The 16,671-nt window shown below is 43.7% G+C and overlaps 1 protein-coding gene across 4 annotated transcripts in view; it reads left to right on the top strand.

The window, feature by feature from the left end:
• The first annotated feature begins 323 nt into the window (after window positions 1-323).
• TMCC1 (transmembrane and coiled-coil domain family 1) overlaps window positions 324-16,671 on the top strand; it is an 89,300-nt gene continuing 72,952 nt past the window's right edge. The window contains exons 1-5 of one of the 4 annotated variants that reach the window (XM_084292828.1): window positions 324-431; window positions 2,248-2,327; window positions 2,414-2,490; window positions 12,842-12,898; window positions 16,075-16,319. In XM_084292828.1, the coding sequence (XP_084148954.1) occupies window positions 16,116-16,319 (204 nt within the window). In that variant the 5' untranslated portion in view covers window positions 324-431; window positions 2,248-2,327; window positions 2,414-2,490; window positions 12,842-12,898; window positions 16,075-16,115. Of the gene's footprint in view, window positions 432-2,247; window positions 2,491-12,841; window positions 12,899-15,559; window positions 16,320-16,671 lie in introns of those variants that run through there. The other 3 variants (XM_084292827.1, XM_084292826.1, XM_084292822.1) reach the window with 3 other exon arrangements.

Raw genomic sequence — 16,671 nt, 5'->3', positions numbered from 1 at the left:
CGGCCCTGCTCGCGGTGCCCCCGCCCGCCGCGTTCCCCAGGCCCGCCGCGGGGGCACCGGGACGTTTTAAGCCCCGAGCCGCCCCCGGCAGGCGGCCGCTCGCAGGTTTTGCCGCGGACCCCCCCCCTCCCCGGGCGCCGCTCGGGGCACGGCTGCGGCCAGGAGCCCCCCGCCGCCGGCCCCGCCCCTCCGCGCGCCAAGGGGGGGGGATGCAGGGCGGGGGAGGCACCGCCCCCGGCGCGCAACCGCAAAGGCGGGCGGGGCGGGGCTTGTGAGGGCGGGGCGGGGCGGGGCGGGGCCTCGCGTGGTCCCGCCCCCGACGACGACGACGACGCTGCGCGCTGACGTCGCGCGCGGCCGGTGCGAGCGGGGTGGCGGCGCGCGGCGATGGGGCAGCACCGGCGGCGCTGCGGGGGCGCCGCGCTCGGCCGGTGAGTGCGGGACGGGACGGGGCGGGGCGGGGCGGGACGGGACGGGACGCGGCACCGAACGCGGCACCGAACGCGGCACCGAGCGGCCGGCCGCGGGGCGGCCCGTGGCTGAGGCGGTCCCCGCGGGCCGGGCCGGGCCGGGCTCTCCGCCCGCCGCAGCCGCTGTCGGGCCGCGCTCCGCCGCCCTCCCGGCCGCCTCCCCTCGCTCCGTGGCCGCGGCCCAGCCGCCCCGGGGCCGCCCTCGCTGCGGCCGGCGGGAGCTCGCGGGCCGGGGGCGCGGGGGCGGCCGGGGCCGGGGCCGGGGGCGCCTCCCGGCGGCCTCGGGGCTGGCGCCGACGGCAGCGGCGCGGCGGGGCCGGGGCCGGGGCAGCGGGGGCTCCCGGCGGCCCGCGGAGGTGCCGCTCCTTTGTTCCAGCGAGGCGGCGGCGCCGGCCCGGCCTCCTCCCGGCCGGCTCCGCCAGCTGCCCGCGGCGAGGCGCCCGGCTCGGCTCCCGTAGGCCGGTGCGTGGAGGAGCCCGCACGCCGTCTGTCTGAGGGTTTCCCGGGGGCGGGCCTTCGGAGCACGGAGCTCCGCGGGTACGGCTGCGGCGGCAGCGCCGTGCGGGGCCTGGGCCTGGCGCTGATACCGGGGAACCCGCGGGGCGTCCTCAGAAATGACCGGAGCCCGCGTGGCGGCACCCCCGGCCCTGCAGGAGAGGCGAGGGCGGCCCCTCGGGGGACAGGAGGTGTCGGGCTGTGCGCTGAAGGTCCCAGCGGAGGCGTAGAGGGCAGCGATGCAACCGCCGTGTCAGGGGCCGTCACTCCAAACCAAGCGTCTGCAGGCTGGGACCCCTTCGTGAGGCACGTCTGGGCGACGGGCACCGAGGTGGTAACGCCGGGAGCCCGCTCGGATGCGCTGCAGTCCTCTTGGCTTGTGGTGCAGTTGTGCCGTCCTTGCTGCTGGTCCTGTCCTCAGCGAGATCAGTGGGTGGCTTCGCGATTAGTCGATAGCACGGTGCGGGTCTGGGGGAGCACCTGGAAACGGGGGCAGGGGAAGGAAGCCTGGTGTTGTAGCCCGGGGGCTGTGCCTCTCAGTGCTGGGGAGCTCTTGTCTCCTATGCCGGTGGACAGCCGGGCCCTCCAGCTTGCGGGACTTCCACTGTTCTGTGACCGCCATGGTCCTGCAGTGTACCTGGGCCAAATAGGCCAGTTTGCTGGAGTGTCGTATCCACCTGCGCCTGTGTCAGTTCCAAGATAAATCCTGACACGCCATCTAGAAGCATTTCAATGTATGGAAGCAACTTGTAGATGGAGGAAGATCTACTTTGTCTAGATTTTGCCTAAGAAAAATAAATGGGGGTGTAAGGCTTTTGTGCCATTTTTTTTGAAGTGTTTTGCTGTTTGATTTTTTTTAATTATTTTTCCCCCCAACATGTTCCACGTGAAAATTGCTGTTTTTTTTTTTTGTTTTGTTTTTTAAGAAGCTCTTTGTCATGTTTTGAGATCCCTGACATTTTATTTGATTGGAACTAACAATCCACTAACTGAAAGCAGCATCTAACTCATATATACTAGCTGCATTTTATTTTTCCTTCAGAAATGTTACTCATACTGGTGTCAGTACGAGTGCTGGCTTTAGGAAGTTTACTTTCTGACAGCATCTATTAGACCTACCACTTAGTGGACTCTGATACTAAACACGTCAAAGCAAGTAGAAACACAGTCTTTCAAATAAGAGTTGGTTGCCCTCTCTGGTGGAGACTGTGGATCTGTGTTGCTGTTCTGTTGCTGGTGAGATGTTGGTGGGTTTTCTTACTATGCTTGTTAATTTTGACAGGTTCTTCTCTACAAGGAAGTTTTGTTGCCAAGATTTACTGTGAAAATGACCTGCACTACTGAATGCAGCTGCCTGCAAATGTAAAGCCAACAAATCATATCTCCCTCCCTCCTCTGAATTTCCTATTTCCTGTGGAATTTATATGTCGAAGTATTTTTGAAAACAGATCTTTATTGAAGACATTTGGATTACAACTGTGAGCATATCTATGCAAAGAGACGAGTGAGTCTGAGCAATTTTGAGGTATGTATGCCTACTATATCTTATAACAAATGGATAATCAAAGTATGCTACTGAAGTTGGGAATCAATGTGTTTGGGGAGCGAAACTTTACTCAGTCTGCCCAAGAGTGGGAAGTAACAAAGCCTTATAAAAGTATGATATCTGAACAGAATACAAGTTCTTGGAACTTGGGCTCCCTGCTAGCTTTTGGTGAACTATGCTTATTCTCACACATTGGAGAAGGAGGGAGTCAAAGTGGGAAGACATGGAAAGAAAAGACCATCTGATTAAAGGGGGCAGATAACTCCAGGTGTATGTTTTCTTGATTCAGATTGCTAAAGCTTCTATGAATAACAATGTAGGTCAATGGAGTACACACATGTACGGTGAGACCGTGCAAGCACCAGCATATCCAGCTAGCATTGTATGGCAGTTGACCTCGTTTGAACCTGCCATAGGAGCCCTTGAAAGGTGCCTTTCAGAAGAGCGATTTGCTTGTGGTGTATGACCTGAGCCTTCATTGCTTAACCATTCAGTTCTCAAATACTATGAAGCTCTGTAGATTTCTTCTTCTGAGCATCTGACAAACATTAAATAGTCACTGAAACGCACTTGGGAAACATTGGTTATTTCTCTGGTTAGGTAAAGAGAAAGCATTCAGATCAAGTTTTAAGATAGCTGCCTTGAATTGGAAAGCGTCTCTGGAGAAGACTAGAAGTGAAGCAGGGCTTGCTTGCCTTCCTGTGCTCAGTCACAGCACAATAGTCTTTTGCTCTGTGCAACTTGCTTAGGAGTTTGTAATACACTGCAGATTATTCAGAGATTTGAAATACCTACTTGTGAGGCAGGTGTGTAGCAACTCACAGCAACGGTCTCAGAGCAATCTGCCTGTAATGTACAAGCTAGCAAAGCTGGGACTTCACTCTGTGGCTGTGCAGCTTTGTCACACCCAGGTAACGGAAGATGGAGAAACTTTCCTGTTTAAGAATTGCAGAATGTTTGCCAGCTTGCTCAGCTGTATTTTATCTTAAGGCTTTTAGCTGTAATTTCACATTGAATGCTAAAGCTGGAACGAGGAGGTCAGCTAATCTCTTCAGTGTGGGCTTGAAAGAGGTTAGTGTGCGTTGATACTATCTGCTCTTTCATAAGCTACTTGGAAATGTCTCTCCTGTGGGATGTAGGTGTTCAAGCTAATATTTCTGGGCCATGGCAGTCTATCAATTAATTACAGGTTACAGTGACAGTCAGACAAACATCTCAGTTTTATAGAAGACTGGACTATTCATCATTCTTTCTTTAATGAAAACGAATGTGCTGAAAGTAGATACTTGACTGAGTACTCTGGCATGCTCCGCAGATGCACAATGTGTCTTCAGCAGACAAGCTTTTCTAAAGAGCTTTCATTTGTGAGCTCGGTTGACTGAAGCAGGGATGGTACAGGAGGAAGGGACTCTTAACCTGCCTTAATGGCGCAATGTTATTGTTCCTGTAACAGGAACACAAAGCGGACTGAATAAAATAGGGCTGATAGTGGTGTGCTGTTGTTGAGAAGGGGACCCTTCTCATGGCTGTAGTTATCCCTCCTGTTATTCCCCTGCAAGCAGAGTTAGGATCTACAGGCGGTAGCTTGTTAAATTTCTCCGTTACACATGGGCAGAACTTACTGCAAGAAACTTCAGAGGGGTTCCTCAGTCTAGCCTGGGCATTGTTATTTGGCTATGGTACTATACCAAAATACCATTTGGCAGAAAAGTGTTTGTTTCCCATGAGCTGGTTTCATGAAAACTGGAGAAACACACTAGTGAAATATTTTGCAGAGCTGTCTGTATCTTAGTGTGTGTTCTAGATAGTGTGGCAGGGAGTTGGATTAGGGATTTGTTTTGTATTCTTTAAACTAGGTGCCATTTTAATCATATATAAACAAACTATGGTCTTTGTAATTCTATCAGTCAAAATTGATGCACGTTGCCCAAAAATGCTGTTGTTCTGTGAAAAATATTTAAATGAACAATTTTTAGTCTCTCTCTGAATATTGCTAAAATAATGTAGATTGTTTGGCACATCCCTAATCAAGTTACTTTTGTTTCCTTGTCTGTAAGATGAGATTGATCTACCTTCATAAAACACTCAATTTTATGAAAATCATCGTTTTATTTGCAACAACTGTATTTTCATTATTCAATTTCATGACTAAGAGTGAATGCTAATATGTAGAATGGCAATGAATTTGAGTATAAAACAAAATCTTTTGGCATAAATAAGTGGTCTGAAAGGTGAATTTGTACACGAGAAATGTTGCTCTAAAACTAGCCTAAAAGGGGACAAAAAAACTTCTAAGAATGCTAAAGGGCACTGAGATGTTGAGACAGGTGGTAGTGTCACTGGTTCAACTTGCATGATGGGTTGTGATGAGAAGTTTGCAGACTCCTCCACTTCTGGTTTCTTCAGAGAGAAATCTAGCGAATTTCCGTATTTCTCAGACTTGCATGTGCTGGTTGGTCTCCCTTAATAAATGCTTTATAGGCCTGTTTTTTTGTCCTGGACTTGTTGACTGTGATTTTCCTGGAAGTTAGTTGCCATGGCGATTGTCCTGTTAGCAAATAAAGGTGTTTTTTATGGTTTCTGGGTATGTTGGTGTGGAGCATAAAGACTGTAGTCTTTTCTGGGATCAGTAGAAGTAGCAGACCTGTAGAGGCTTCGTGTTTGTAAATCACTGCCTGTGGGAGAGAACTGAATAAGCATCTTATGCTTCAGTGGGTAACAGCAGTGAGAAGTAATACCACTTGTCCTGTTGGTAGGAAACAGTGACAGAGCGCGTTGCACTGAGGCTGAATAATGATTAAAATTGGAGAAATGGAAAACAAACAAACAAAAACAAAACAAAACAAACAAACAAACAAACAAAAAAAACAGCTTTTATTCAGGGGCTTTTAGAGCTGAACTTACTTGATTCAGGCCTAGAGTGGTTGACTGACTCAGCAGTGGTTGACTGACATAAAAGCATTTTTGATGGAAATCTCAGGGTGTGTGGCTGTTGCGATCCTTCACAATGTAGGGTTTCAGCTGGGATAACCTCTAGCTCCAGTTTTTTGCTTTCCTGTTGGTACTGGCTTGCTGTCCATGCTGCACCTGAGCACTGCTGTCTGCTTTTAGCCCCTTAATGCTGGGGCAGTGAGCTGGGTTTCCAGCTGAACCTGTCCACACCAGTGCTGGGGCATGGGAGCCACAGCTCACTGCAGACCTGACAGATGGGTATGTTCGTGCTTACACCAAGTGCGAGGTCAATGCAAATGGGTCTCAAAGGCAAGACATACTTACCTGTGTTTTTGCTAAGGGAAAGCCCGGGTTGGGATGGCTCAGGGGATGTTAATTAGCTTTTTTTTTTTTTTCCCTTTGCTGTGGAAGAGCATGCGAGTCTTCTGGAGCAGCAGCTTGGTTAGTTTGCAGTGAGTAGCTGTGCGAAGTCAGGCTGCTTGGCCTGTGGAGTGATGCTATGGACAGCAGCGAGGGCTTGTTGCAGTGTGGTGGGGGTGGGAAGGCTGTGACAAACTGCAGCCTTCTGGTCTGCAGGGCTGTGTTCATCCTGCTCACACTTGTGCTGTGGGTGGTGGTTTTCAGAGGGTTTGTTCTGGAAGAGTAACTGGGTGTTAAGATTTGGTTCTGGTTTGGCAAAGTCATTTAAATGCTTCAGGTGTTAATTCCAGTTCGTGGGAGGAAAAACAAATTAGTTCTTGTTTTAGGGTTGGTTTAACTCCTTTATGAGTGTCCCAAGCTCTTGTCTCTTGGGTCCCTTCCTTTGATCTAAAGAAGTGCAGAAACTCTTTTCAGAGGTCTGGCAATAGGCCTGTGCACTTTCAGACAGGTACTTGTGACCCTACTTGGTCTGTGTTCCTGAGGTGTGAGGGCTAGTTTGCCACTATTTCTGCCTGGTAGGGGACATGCATGCTCCGTGTTCCTTGTCTCAAACTGTGCTCGAGCTAACTGAGATTTACAAAACTGGCAATGAAGAGTCAGGTTAAAAATATATTACACTTGTATCCTATTCCTGTCAGCATCTGGTAGCAGGTTCTTAGGAAAGAGTGTAGGTAAGGAGGTGCAGGTAGAGAAGTCTTTCTGCTAGGCTCTCCCAGTCTGTCAAATGTTGTCTGAGGGAGTCTGGGCAGTGTTTAATGGGCACAACTGGACATCTTTGTAGCACTGCAGGGAGGGACTTAAATGTAATTGGAGAAGAAAAGATGTTTAAAAAAAGCAGCCCCAGATAAAGGCCATTACAGTTACATTAATAAAGTTTTTAAGAGTTGCACTTAATTAAGAGCTCCCCAGACCAGTTCACTTGGGGGGAAAAAAAAAAAAAAAGGAAGGAAAATTGCTTTCTGAAGAGAAGGGATGAAACTCATATCATGCATATGAAAGTTTGGAAGTGGTTTGTTAATGAGTCATGTTACCCTCTGATCAGAATTTTTGTCCTGCCTGTTTTGTGTCTTGTTTTAAGTAACACTAATGCAATAAGCTGCCAGGTTTTGCAGCAAGCAGGCTTTTTTTAATGACAATGGTCTTTAGACAGAGTAAAGCTTTTTGGGTATCTTTCTCAACAGCATGAAGGCAGCTATCGCATACGAGATGGATATTGCTTCTTTTGACTCCAGCTTTGTGGAGAGTGGATAAGGTACACTGTCCAGCGCAGATGTGCTGAAGATCTGGGGTGAAGGTACAGAGATGGTTACCACTGTTATGGGTTAGGGGACTTTTTCCCCTTTTGGGTTCAAATATGGTTGAGTTAGTTCTTGTAAACTATTTGAAGTCTAAGTTTCTACTTTTTAGCTCACTTGATGCTATATGTCAGTGGAAGGCTTTCGTAAGTATAATGCTAAAAGCAGCTGAATCAATAGAAAAAGCATGATTTTGCTGAGCCAAGTGAAAATTTCTTTTGATATGTCTCTTAATACCAGTAAGTCAAGTCAACACTGCTGGAAGATCAGAGAATGAACACTGTTTTTGAGTCATCAGGGGGAGTATTTTACTACTCTGTGCCAGGTTAGTTCTACTTTCTTCTTTCACAAGTCAAAGTAAATGCAATGCTCTCCGAAATTCAGGGATAAAAGCACATGTTAAAATCGCACATAGCGTGGGTTGGTGGTAGGTGATATCCATCTTCACAAGCCTGTTAATTTAACATGCGTTAACCCTCTTATAACTTCAGGCTTAGAATAAAGCTTTCTTTTTAGAACTGGAGGTCTTAAATCTGGCCAGCCTCTGTGCTGGTATTGTTGCATATGAATCTGCTAGGAGTTAAAATGAGACACCATCTGTTTGACTAGTATGCTTAGTCCTCTCTGTAACACCCAAAATAGCTGTAGTGTAACCTTTTATCTTCTCTTGGGAATTGGAATGAAAATACATGTCTTTCTAGTCTTTGTGATTTTCTTGTTCCTGACATTTGAGTCAGCTTTGACACATTGAAAGTAGCAGCATCTCCTGAAAGACAGGCAATGAGAGTAAGAGCAACTTTGAGCTTTCTCTCTACCCCCGCTCTTCTCTCTCCTGAAGAAGTATGTGCCAAAATGTTTGGCATGGCCTAGTAATGTATTTTTCGAGAGGCTGGAAAATCTGATTCAGATAATGTAAGTATTAATAGCAAAAGTGGATATTAGGAATGCAACTGGCCATAGGAAAAAAAATAAAATGAAATGCTTCAAGGAGTAAAATCTGTTTCAATGAATGATTTCTTTAAAGAGGAGTAAGGTAAAAAACTAAATTATTCCTGTTCACCTTTGTACGTGTGTAATTAATTTGGTATTTGAAGGTAGGCTCTTTTCATTGTTTTACTACTCAGTGCAGCACTCAATATAGGCTTCTGACTATGAAGGAAATACTTCCATAGCTGTTCTCAGCCACACTGGTGAAACGATGGGCTCCACTGCACTGAAAATGGACAATTTCTGTGCTGCTATATATCCCTTCAACAGTGAAAACTGATTAAAACATTGTCTTCAAATAATGAACTATGGCGTGTTTTGACAAACAGTTCTTAAAGCTGCACTTATCAAGTTAACTCTTTCTTTAGCCTTGATTTAGCTTTCTTGAGGTATGAATCCAGTGGAAAATAACCTGTGTGTAGCCTTTGCCAGAAAGGTTATTTTAAAAGTAGTTGTGGGAGGCTCCAGATGTAGTACGAATCATTACCTGCCCGTAAGCAAGTCAGAAGGTGGCAGCAGTGAGAGATAGTGCAGGTGTGACGTTAACCTTACTGGGTATAAAGCTTGTTGGATCTCTGCTCCAAAGGTCTTAGGTAACCGTAAGCCACTTGACCGCTGTGTTTTCCTTTTTCATCTGAAAACGAGGGAAGTAATAGTACTGCAATAGAATGTAGGAGCATTCCAAGGGTAAATACATAGATTATTCACTTGCTATGGTAATGTAATCCCATCAATAATTTATATAGTGAAGCATTTCATCAGGGTGCTTTAGAGAAAGCCAGTACTTTCTAAGAAGGAAGAACAACAAACTGCTAAACTGCAGAAGCAGTAATATTGCCCCACAGTCTGATCATTATGGAATACCATAATTTTGCATACTGGAAAATAAATATTGGGCTCAGAGACTGACTTGGTGAAGTTTTCATACCAGAACTGACGGAACCAGATTGACCTATGATGGCTGTGTTCCTGTTGCATCTGTGGTATGAGAAGGGAAAGCAAGGATAGCAGAGATGGCATCTTGACATCTGGATAATTTTGGGAATAGGTTGGAAATTTTAGGGAAATATTTAGGCAGAAATCAGTAAAACCTATGTCTATCCTACTGTGTTCTTTTTGCTCTGTAGCACTGTACAGTTGGCTTAAAAAACAGGCTACAGGTTTCTTGCTTTGCCATGTGTCCCTTGTTCCTATTAAAGTGGCAGTTTCTCTCCGTCTAGCACCTCCTGTCTCGCTCGGAGTGGTGTAGGCACCTTACCCCAAAGCACTGTGGGTTCATTCACTGAATGTCTTGAGGCATGCCGCCTGCCACTCCTTATTGTGTCTAGCAGTGTAGCGGGCTTTGGGCTGTTGCCCTTTTCTAAATTCCTAGTTGCAGAGCTAAAAACAGAGGTTTGGTTCACATTGCATGTACTCCAAGCAATTTTTTCCTCATCTCCCTGCTCCACTGTTCAGTTTAAATCATCCAATTTTTGTCTTTCAATTTGTTCTTTCAGCCATACTCCGTTTATTTTCCTGCACCTTCATTGTCAGGGTTATGGCGAGGTGTGGGGCAGTGGTATAGCTGTTGTCCCTTGGGTTTTTTGGAGCTTCACTAGAATTCAGTTAAGCCTTTTCTTGCATGAATTTTGGAGAGGAAGGATGAATTCTGTCTAGAAAACTGTTGATATTCTTTCCATTTAAAAATACTGTTGTTTTGGGGCTCTGATTAACTTTTTTTCTGCTATCTGCCATCTCAGCTATTATATTTAATTACTACTTCCATTTTATTTATTCATTTAGATACTATAATATGACAGAATATTTCTTTAAACTGAGAGTGAAGAATTTGGGTAAAAATGGAAGAAAAATAATTTCTCCTGATATCAGGCGGTCTTGCTACTATCCAGTTGTTGTTCTGGGTCAAATTATTTATTCTGTCATCTTCCTCTTCGAATGTTCTCCAGACCTCAGTCCCTTGAAGATTACACCCGTTCCGGTTTCTCTTGAGTTCCTCGTTTTGATGGGACTTCTTGTGAACACCCAGAGATTTCCATCCTTATTTGCTCTGCTGCTTGTTGCTGTTGCCAGGGTTCCCATGATATGTTGCTTTCTAGTATGTGACTATTGCTCCTCTAGTCTTTCTTGCTAAACTGTTTGGCTTGATACAGAATCCATTTCAGGATGAATTTCTCAGAACAATCTGGGATTTCTCAAATTCAGCTTGTTTTTTTTTCTTCCTAAAAGTCATTCTTCCTCAGGAGAAACAAAAGTATTTCTGATTTGCTAAATAGGAGAAACAGTAATCGTTTCCTACATGAGATCCCTGCTAACTGTGGTCTACAACTCTGTGATGAGTTACTATCCTGACTTGTTTATGGAATAAAACAAATGTGAGAGTTCCTTAGGTAATTGTACTGGAACACTAATGTTAAGGATTAGCAATGTTTAAATATTGCACAAATAGTAGATATTAGAAGGCAGAATCTTTTTTCTTTTATTGAAAATAATTATTTCCCAATTTCTGTGGTTCCATACTGCTTGTATCTGTAAGAAGTACTCCAATTGCAAACAAGTTATCTCTGAGTTGTTTCAATGCTGATTTCAAAGTTCATTTTTTTCTTAGAAGTAACCCATAGTGCTGTAGGGCATGTCTGTGAAGACCCAGCTGTTGGAAACTTGCAGTACTTAAAAGAAAAAAATAATATTAAAACTTATATATATTTAAAAAAAAAAAAAAGTTGAATGGCTACAAATTTATGGTACTGGTACCTCATATGTTAACAGTTGCCTGCTGTGCTTATTTTTCTACAGAAACTATTATAGAAATCTAACTTCTGTGTCAAGATCTTGTTCAACAAAATGGTTTCATTTGTCTTCCCTCCATCTTTTTTATAAGTTCTTCATATTTGCTTTCATCACTTGTCTCATTCTAGCACACTACTTCAGTGTTTGTTGTTAACATCTTCTTTCTCTGCAGTCTGTCTGGAGGTGAGAATCCAATACATAATAAAATAGTCAAAATCCTGCAGTTGTGCAGTCTTGTAATATCCTGCTAAGTGCTGATGTATTCTGAAGCTTGTTTTGTATTTGTTCTGTAATATATGATAATGCACATAAATAAGAGCCCTAAATTTTAAAGTCCTATGTTAAAGAATAGATGCAGTTTGGAGAACAACAGTTTGTTATTGTGTGCTTCTGTGCTCTGCAGCACGGGGAATTTGATCTCCGTGGTAAAGATGGTGTTTCACCCTGACCTCCTAATGCTCTCAGCTTTGCTGAAACTGCCCAGAAGAGTCTGATTGTGGTTGACTTCCTTATGATCGAGGCTTTTCCCTTTGGAAGCTCTAACCAATTGCCAAATTCAATCTCTGTGGGTGATCAAAGCTTCAGTCACAATCTTGGCTTGTTCTCAAAAAAGCTCAAATAACATTGTGTACATAAAAGTTTAACAGCTAAGTTGTCCGGTAACTACCCGTTTCCATGGCTTATCTCTAGATCCCTACTGAAAATAGAGCCTTCATGGAAGGCACCAACATATTTTAGTGGTTAGCTGTAAGTGAATCGTATTTTGTTTGCCTATAGGTAAATATTTCTTCACACACAAAAAAGATCAAATATCACACTTATCTTTCGGTGGGTTTATGAGTACCAAGGATGCCAGTCCCACCCTAGACAGACCCATCAGTTTTCAATAGCTAGTTGAGTAACTGATTGCCTTTGGAAAATCACTCCAATTTAGCTGTTTCAGAGTATCGCAGCTCTTCCAGGAGTCTGTCGAGAGAAATGCAGACAGCACATCTGTTCCCGGCTGTCTGTCGCCATCCTCTGTTGCATTCCTCCAAGTGCCCGTCCTTGCCTTGGGCTTGTCACAGGAACCTTAAACAGATTGTCAACATGCTCTTGGGATATTTTGTCCCCTTCTCTAGTAGAGGACAGCAAAAGCAGGATAGTGTCCTTGGGAGCAGTGTGCTTTGCCCGGGTTGGACTCAGGCTTTGGAATCCTTCCGTGCTCGTTCTGTGCTGCGGTGGTGACTGTGCCCTCTGCAGCACCTCTGTGTATGGGGCTTGGCTCGTCCAAGCAGTGTGGCCTGGTGTCAGTCACCTGTCCTTAGGGAGCGGTGCTGCGTGGGTGTTACTGCTGGGGTGGACACTGGTTGGTCTCTTGCCTGCTGGCAGAGATTGCTGCTGAGCACGGTTGGCAGCTCAGCCAGGGTCACAGAGGCACTTACGCAAGCTTCCTTGTCAAGTGAGCTGAAAGGCACTCGTGTTTCAAAGCACTCACAATTCTGTCCTGCTAGGTGAACTCGAGGTAAACAAGAGCAACCTCTTTGACCTGTGCCCGGAAAGTTTGAATGACTGAACAAAAGGAGAAAATAAAATTGGTACAGACCAGCCTGACCTTGAAAACTCTACCCTGAAATCTAGCTGTGCCTCCAGTACATCCAGATGGCCATAAATCCCAAGAGAAAATGTTGCTTCGCAAGAACTTCTTGATTATCCTGTAAAGTTTGGTTTTAACTTCATTTATATTTGTATCCCTTCAATTACTTGAAAGAATTTAAAGTAGCCTGGCTTCCAGAGGCATTTGCATTAAAAAAAAATCCAGAAGTTGGAATCATGCTCACTTTATTGTTTGTGTACATCTTTACTCCCATTTCCAAGAATTGCATCTCATATCCAATTTCTTTTTGCAGTTTTGTTCAGTGGAGGGACTGCTGTATGTCAGCCATGCTAAAGGGCAAGTGATGGAGGCAAGTATTAGTTTATATATTCATAGTTATCTAATGCTGTTTTTGCCAGTTTCTTCTTTTTAACTGCTTTGTTTTCCACTGCTGCTGTGAAATAATTGCACAAATGAAGGTCTATATGAGCATGTTCTGGGAGGTGGTAATGTTATAACATCTGCTCAGTGTGACTGTGTATATAGAATTAATAATTTTGTTCCTGATATTCTGTGTTCTCATACGAATCAGAAATGTGTATTCCTGAGCTTCATGGTATAAGGTTCTCCATTTCCTTCCTCAAACAGAGAATAAAAAGACTTTTATAAGTGGAAAAAGCAAGCACAAAACTTGAATCCTAGTGGTTAATATAAATAAATGAGTTAATTTATTCTGCTGATTCACAGTTCATGAGTAAAGCAAATCTATTTCTGCAAAACTAGGTACTAGTACAAATAAGTAGCTTTAAGTATCTTCATACCAAAAGTGTGGTTTGAAAAATTCTTATCGGGCTTGTAACAGATATATCATATGGAAATATGCACGGATGACCACAAAGCTCCTATAGGAGCATTTTAAAGATACAAGTCAGTGTAATTTCAGAAATCAGTCACAGTAGTGATTTGCTTATGAATTAACTAGGCTGATTTGTTTCAGGTGAGCTTGTAAATTGAAGCAGGACTAATTTAAGCAGCTAGTGGATTCCAGCAGATAATGAATGTCTGGAACTTCAGTTAGACTGAAATGATGTTATTTTAGATCAACATTATTATCATCGGTAATTTGGATAGACAACACGAAGTAGGTGGTAAAGATGCTGGTTAGGGAATATATTGGGCATTTTTGTACTGATCTGCAGCTCTCCAGAGTCCTGACTGAAAAACAAATGCTGAGGGAATTAGTTAAAATGAAAAAGGCAGTTATGGGTCAACTGTCAAGTTCGTATTTTATATACCAAATAATGTTGGGACTCCTGATTTTTGGCCAATAAGTTTTTTTCAATAAACTGTTTTTGTCTTTTGTATGAAAAGGAAAATCGAGTTTTACCTTTTTTTCCTCAAAATGTAAATTGAGTAGGAACCTGCAATTCAGCTTTCTGAGAAATTGTTTAATTAGAAAAAAGTAAAAGCAATGTTAAGAAATAAAGATGTAGCTTAAAAGTCCAAGGATGATAATGATAAAGACATTTCAACGAAGTTTTGAGTATATTTGAAATAATAATAATTGGTTTGATTCTGCCATATTTTCTGTGTGAGTATGGGTAGATATTTTTTTTCTGGGATGTGGTTTATTACTTTGCATTTAGTGGGTTATTGATTAAACTGGCAATATATTTTATCTCAATGATTGTTTCCAAAGTATTCAGCTAAAATACGGTATGATTTTAGTGTTACACTTTCCATAAGTACTGAATTTCATCTTGCCTCCAGCTTATAGCAATGACATTTGAGGGAAAAAAAAAAAGGGGGGGGGGGGGGAGTGTGAGGCAGCTCTTTTGATATTTTTGGATGCCAGCTTGGAAAGCAGTTCTGGAATATCTGTAACCCATCGGTCAGGTTTCAGATGCACAAAATTGAGAGCTCTCTTAATTGTAACTTCAATGCATTATGTTTCTGCAGCTGTTTTAAGTTAAAAATGAATGCTCTCAAATCCTAAACACGTTGCATTTCAAATAAAATGTTTTTTAAGGCACAGGCTGCCTTTTGCCAAGATTGAGGTTGACCTCTCTGGTCTGGTTTCTATATTTATAGAAACCTAATCAAAGCATTTTCCTGCAAGAAAACAATGATCAGCTTCCGAGCATGTGATCTCATGGTGCTGATGTGAAACTCTTTCAGATACTGCGTCCTTCCTTCCTTCCTCATTCCTTTGCTGTTCTTCTCCAGTAGTGTGTTCTCAGTTGCAGTGTAGTATAACCAACTGCTGTCAAAACCCAGCTGATATGAGAGGCGAGGTTGAGATCTTCTGGAGAAAAGCTGTTATTTTTTTTTCCTGAGCTAAACATGCATGGTGCTGCTCCCTCCCCCCGTTCAGATGGGTTACTTAATCTGCTTTTTAAGTCATTTTTGTTTTCTCTGAGAATTTTGAACAAGACTATGCCAATTGAAGTCATTTCACTTGCCTGTTCCTGCGTGAAGACAAACTTTCATATCTAATTTCCAGTGCCATCAGTAGATGCTGGCCGTAATAAGGCATTTCTTAATGCTTGGAGATGCATAACTGTTTTCTTGCATATATTAAGTATAGTCAAGTTAGGCACTCTTCAGGAAAATCAGGTAGGCAGAGCAGACATGACATTTGAAGCATGAAAGATCAGATCTTTGGTAAGGATCAAAATTAATTCTGACGAAGAGACTAACGTGCTCTATAGAGACATTTAACCTCATGTTCTGTTAGATATTATGGGCTTTGTTCTTAACAAACAACAACAAAAAAACTCTACTGGTTACTCCTTGCTTCTTCCCCCACCTCCCTTTTTGAACAGCCCCTTTTTTTTTTTTTTTTTTTAACCTTTCTTGCTTCCTTTGTGCTGTGCTTCTTCCCTTAGGCAATAAATGAGTTGTCCTCATACAAGCTTTGGCTTCTGCTTACAGCCTAGATGCAACTAATACAAGGATTGAGGAATGCTTGGAAAACTGATACATTTTGTTTTGTTAGTGGCATGTTTTGTACATTGGATTTTTTAACCCACTACTTTCTGCATGGATTTATAATAATGGCTCTTTTGTTTAACATTAGATAAGCATGAGATCACCGTGGCACAGCTGCATGTGTAGTCACTCTTGAAGCAATTGCACACCTAATTGGCTGACAATCTTGGCATTTTTAAAACAAACACAAGCCTTTTAAAGACAGGGGACATATTTATGTATGAATAGTCAAATAAACCTGTTGGGTGTCATCAATGGAGCCCTCTGGCAGTGAACAGTTCTGTGATGACCCTGATCCTGGAGGCAAATCCCAAGATCAAGAGACCAAAAAACAGCATGAATCAGAGCAAAAATTATCCAAAATAACCCATAATGCTTTGGAGAACATTAATGTGATTGGTCAAGGCTTGAAGCACCTTTTCCAGCATCAGCGCAGGAGGTCGTCTGTTTCTCCACATGATGTTCAGCAAGCTCAGGCTGATCTGGAGGCTGGCATGGAATTGGAAAGCCAAAGCTCCTGTGCTGAAATTGATGGTGTCTCCACCCACCCCACAGCTCTGAACCGAGTGCTTCAGCAGATCAGAGTGCCACCTAAAATGAAGAGAGGGACAAGCCTGCACAGCAGGCGGGGCAAGACGGATCCTCCAAAAGGAAGTCCACAGATCAACAGGAGGTCTGCCCAAGATATGCAGTCAGGTCGGCCCAGATCATCATCTACTACAGATGCTCCCACGAACTTGTCTGTGATGGAGATTGCTTCTTCCCTCTATGTAGGTGGAGAGGAGGCCGCAGCAGCAGCAGTAAGTTACTCAGATTTACCTTTGGTCTTTATCATCTCCTTGTATGTTTTCTTAAGACTTCTGGATCTTGTTTTTAAAAGCAAGTCTTTCAGCAAATGCTAATGCTACTGTGTTCAAAATCTTATGTGATGAAGCAAAGAGCTAAAAGATGCATTAGTCATTTTCTCACATGGCAGGTGGCTTATTTGGTATGTATTTGATCACTGAAATAAGAACTACTTTTGAAGCATGTTAGGTTGATCAGATGGCACATCACCATCAAGCAAAGGATGTTGGGAAGAACACCAGCCAGATTAGTCCTTGTTAGCAGCTGCTACTTATTTCCTGCAACAAAAATTTGTACTTGTATGTC

This window comes from Netta rufina, assembly GCF_964035555.1.
Source record: "Netta rufina genome assembly, chromosome: 10".
Classification (NCBI taxonomy): Eukaryota; Metazoa; Chordata; class Aves; order Anseriformes; family Anatidae; genus Netta; species Netta rufina.
This window is presented reverse-complemented; position numbering and strand designations above follow the sequence as displayed.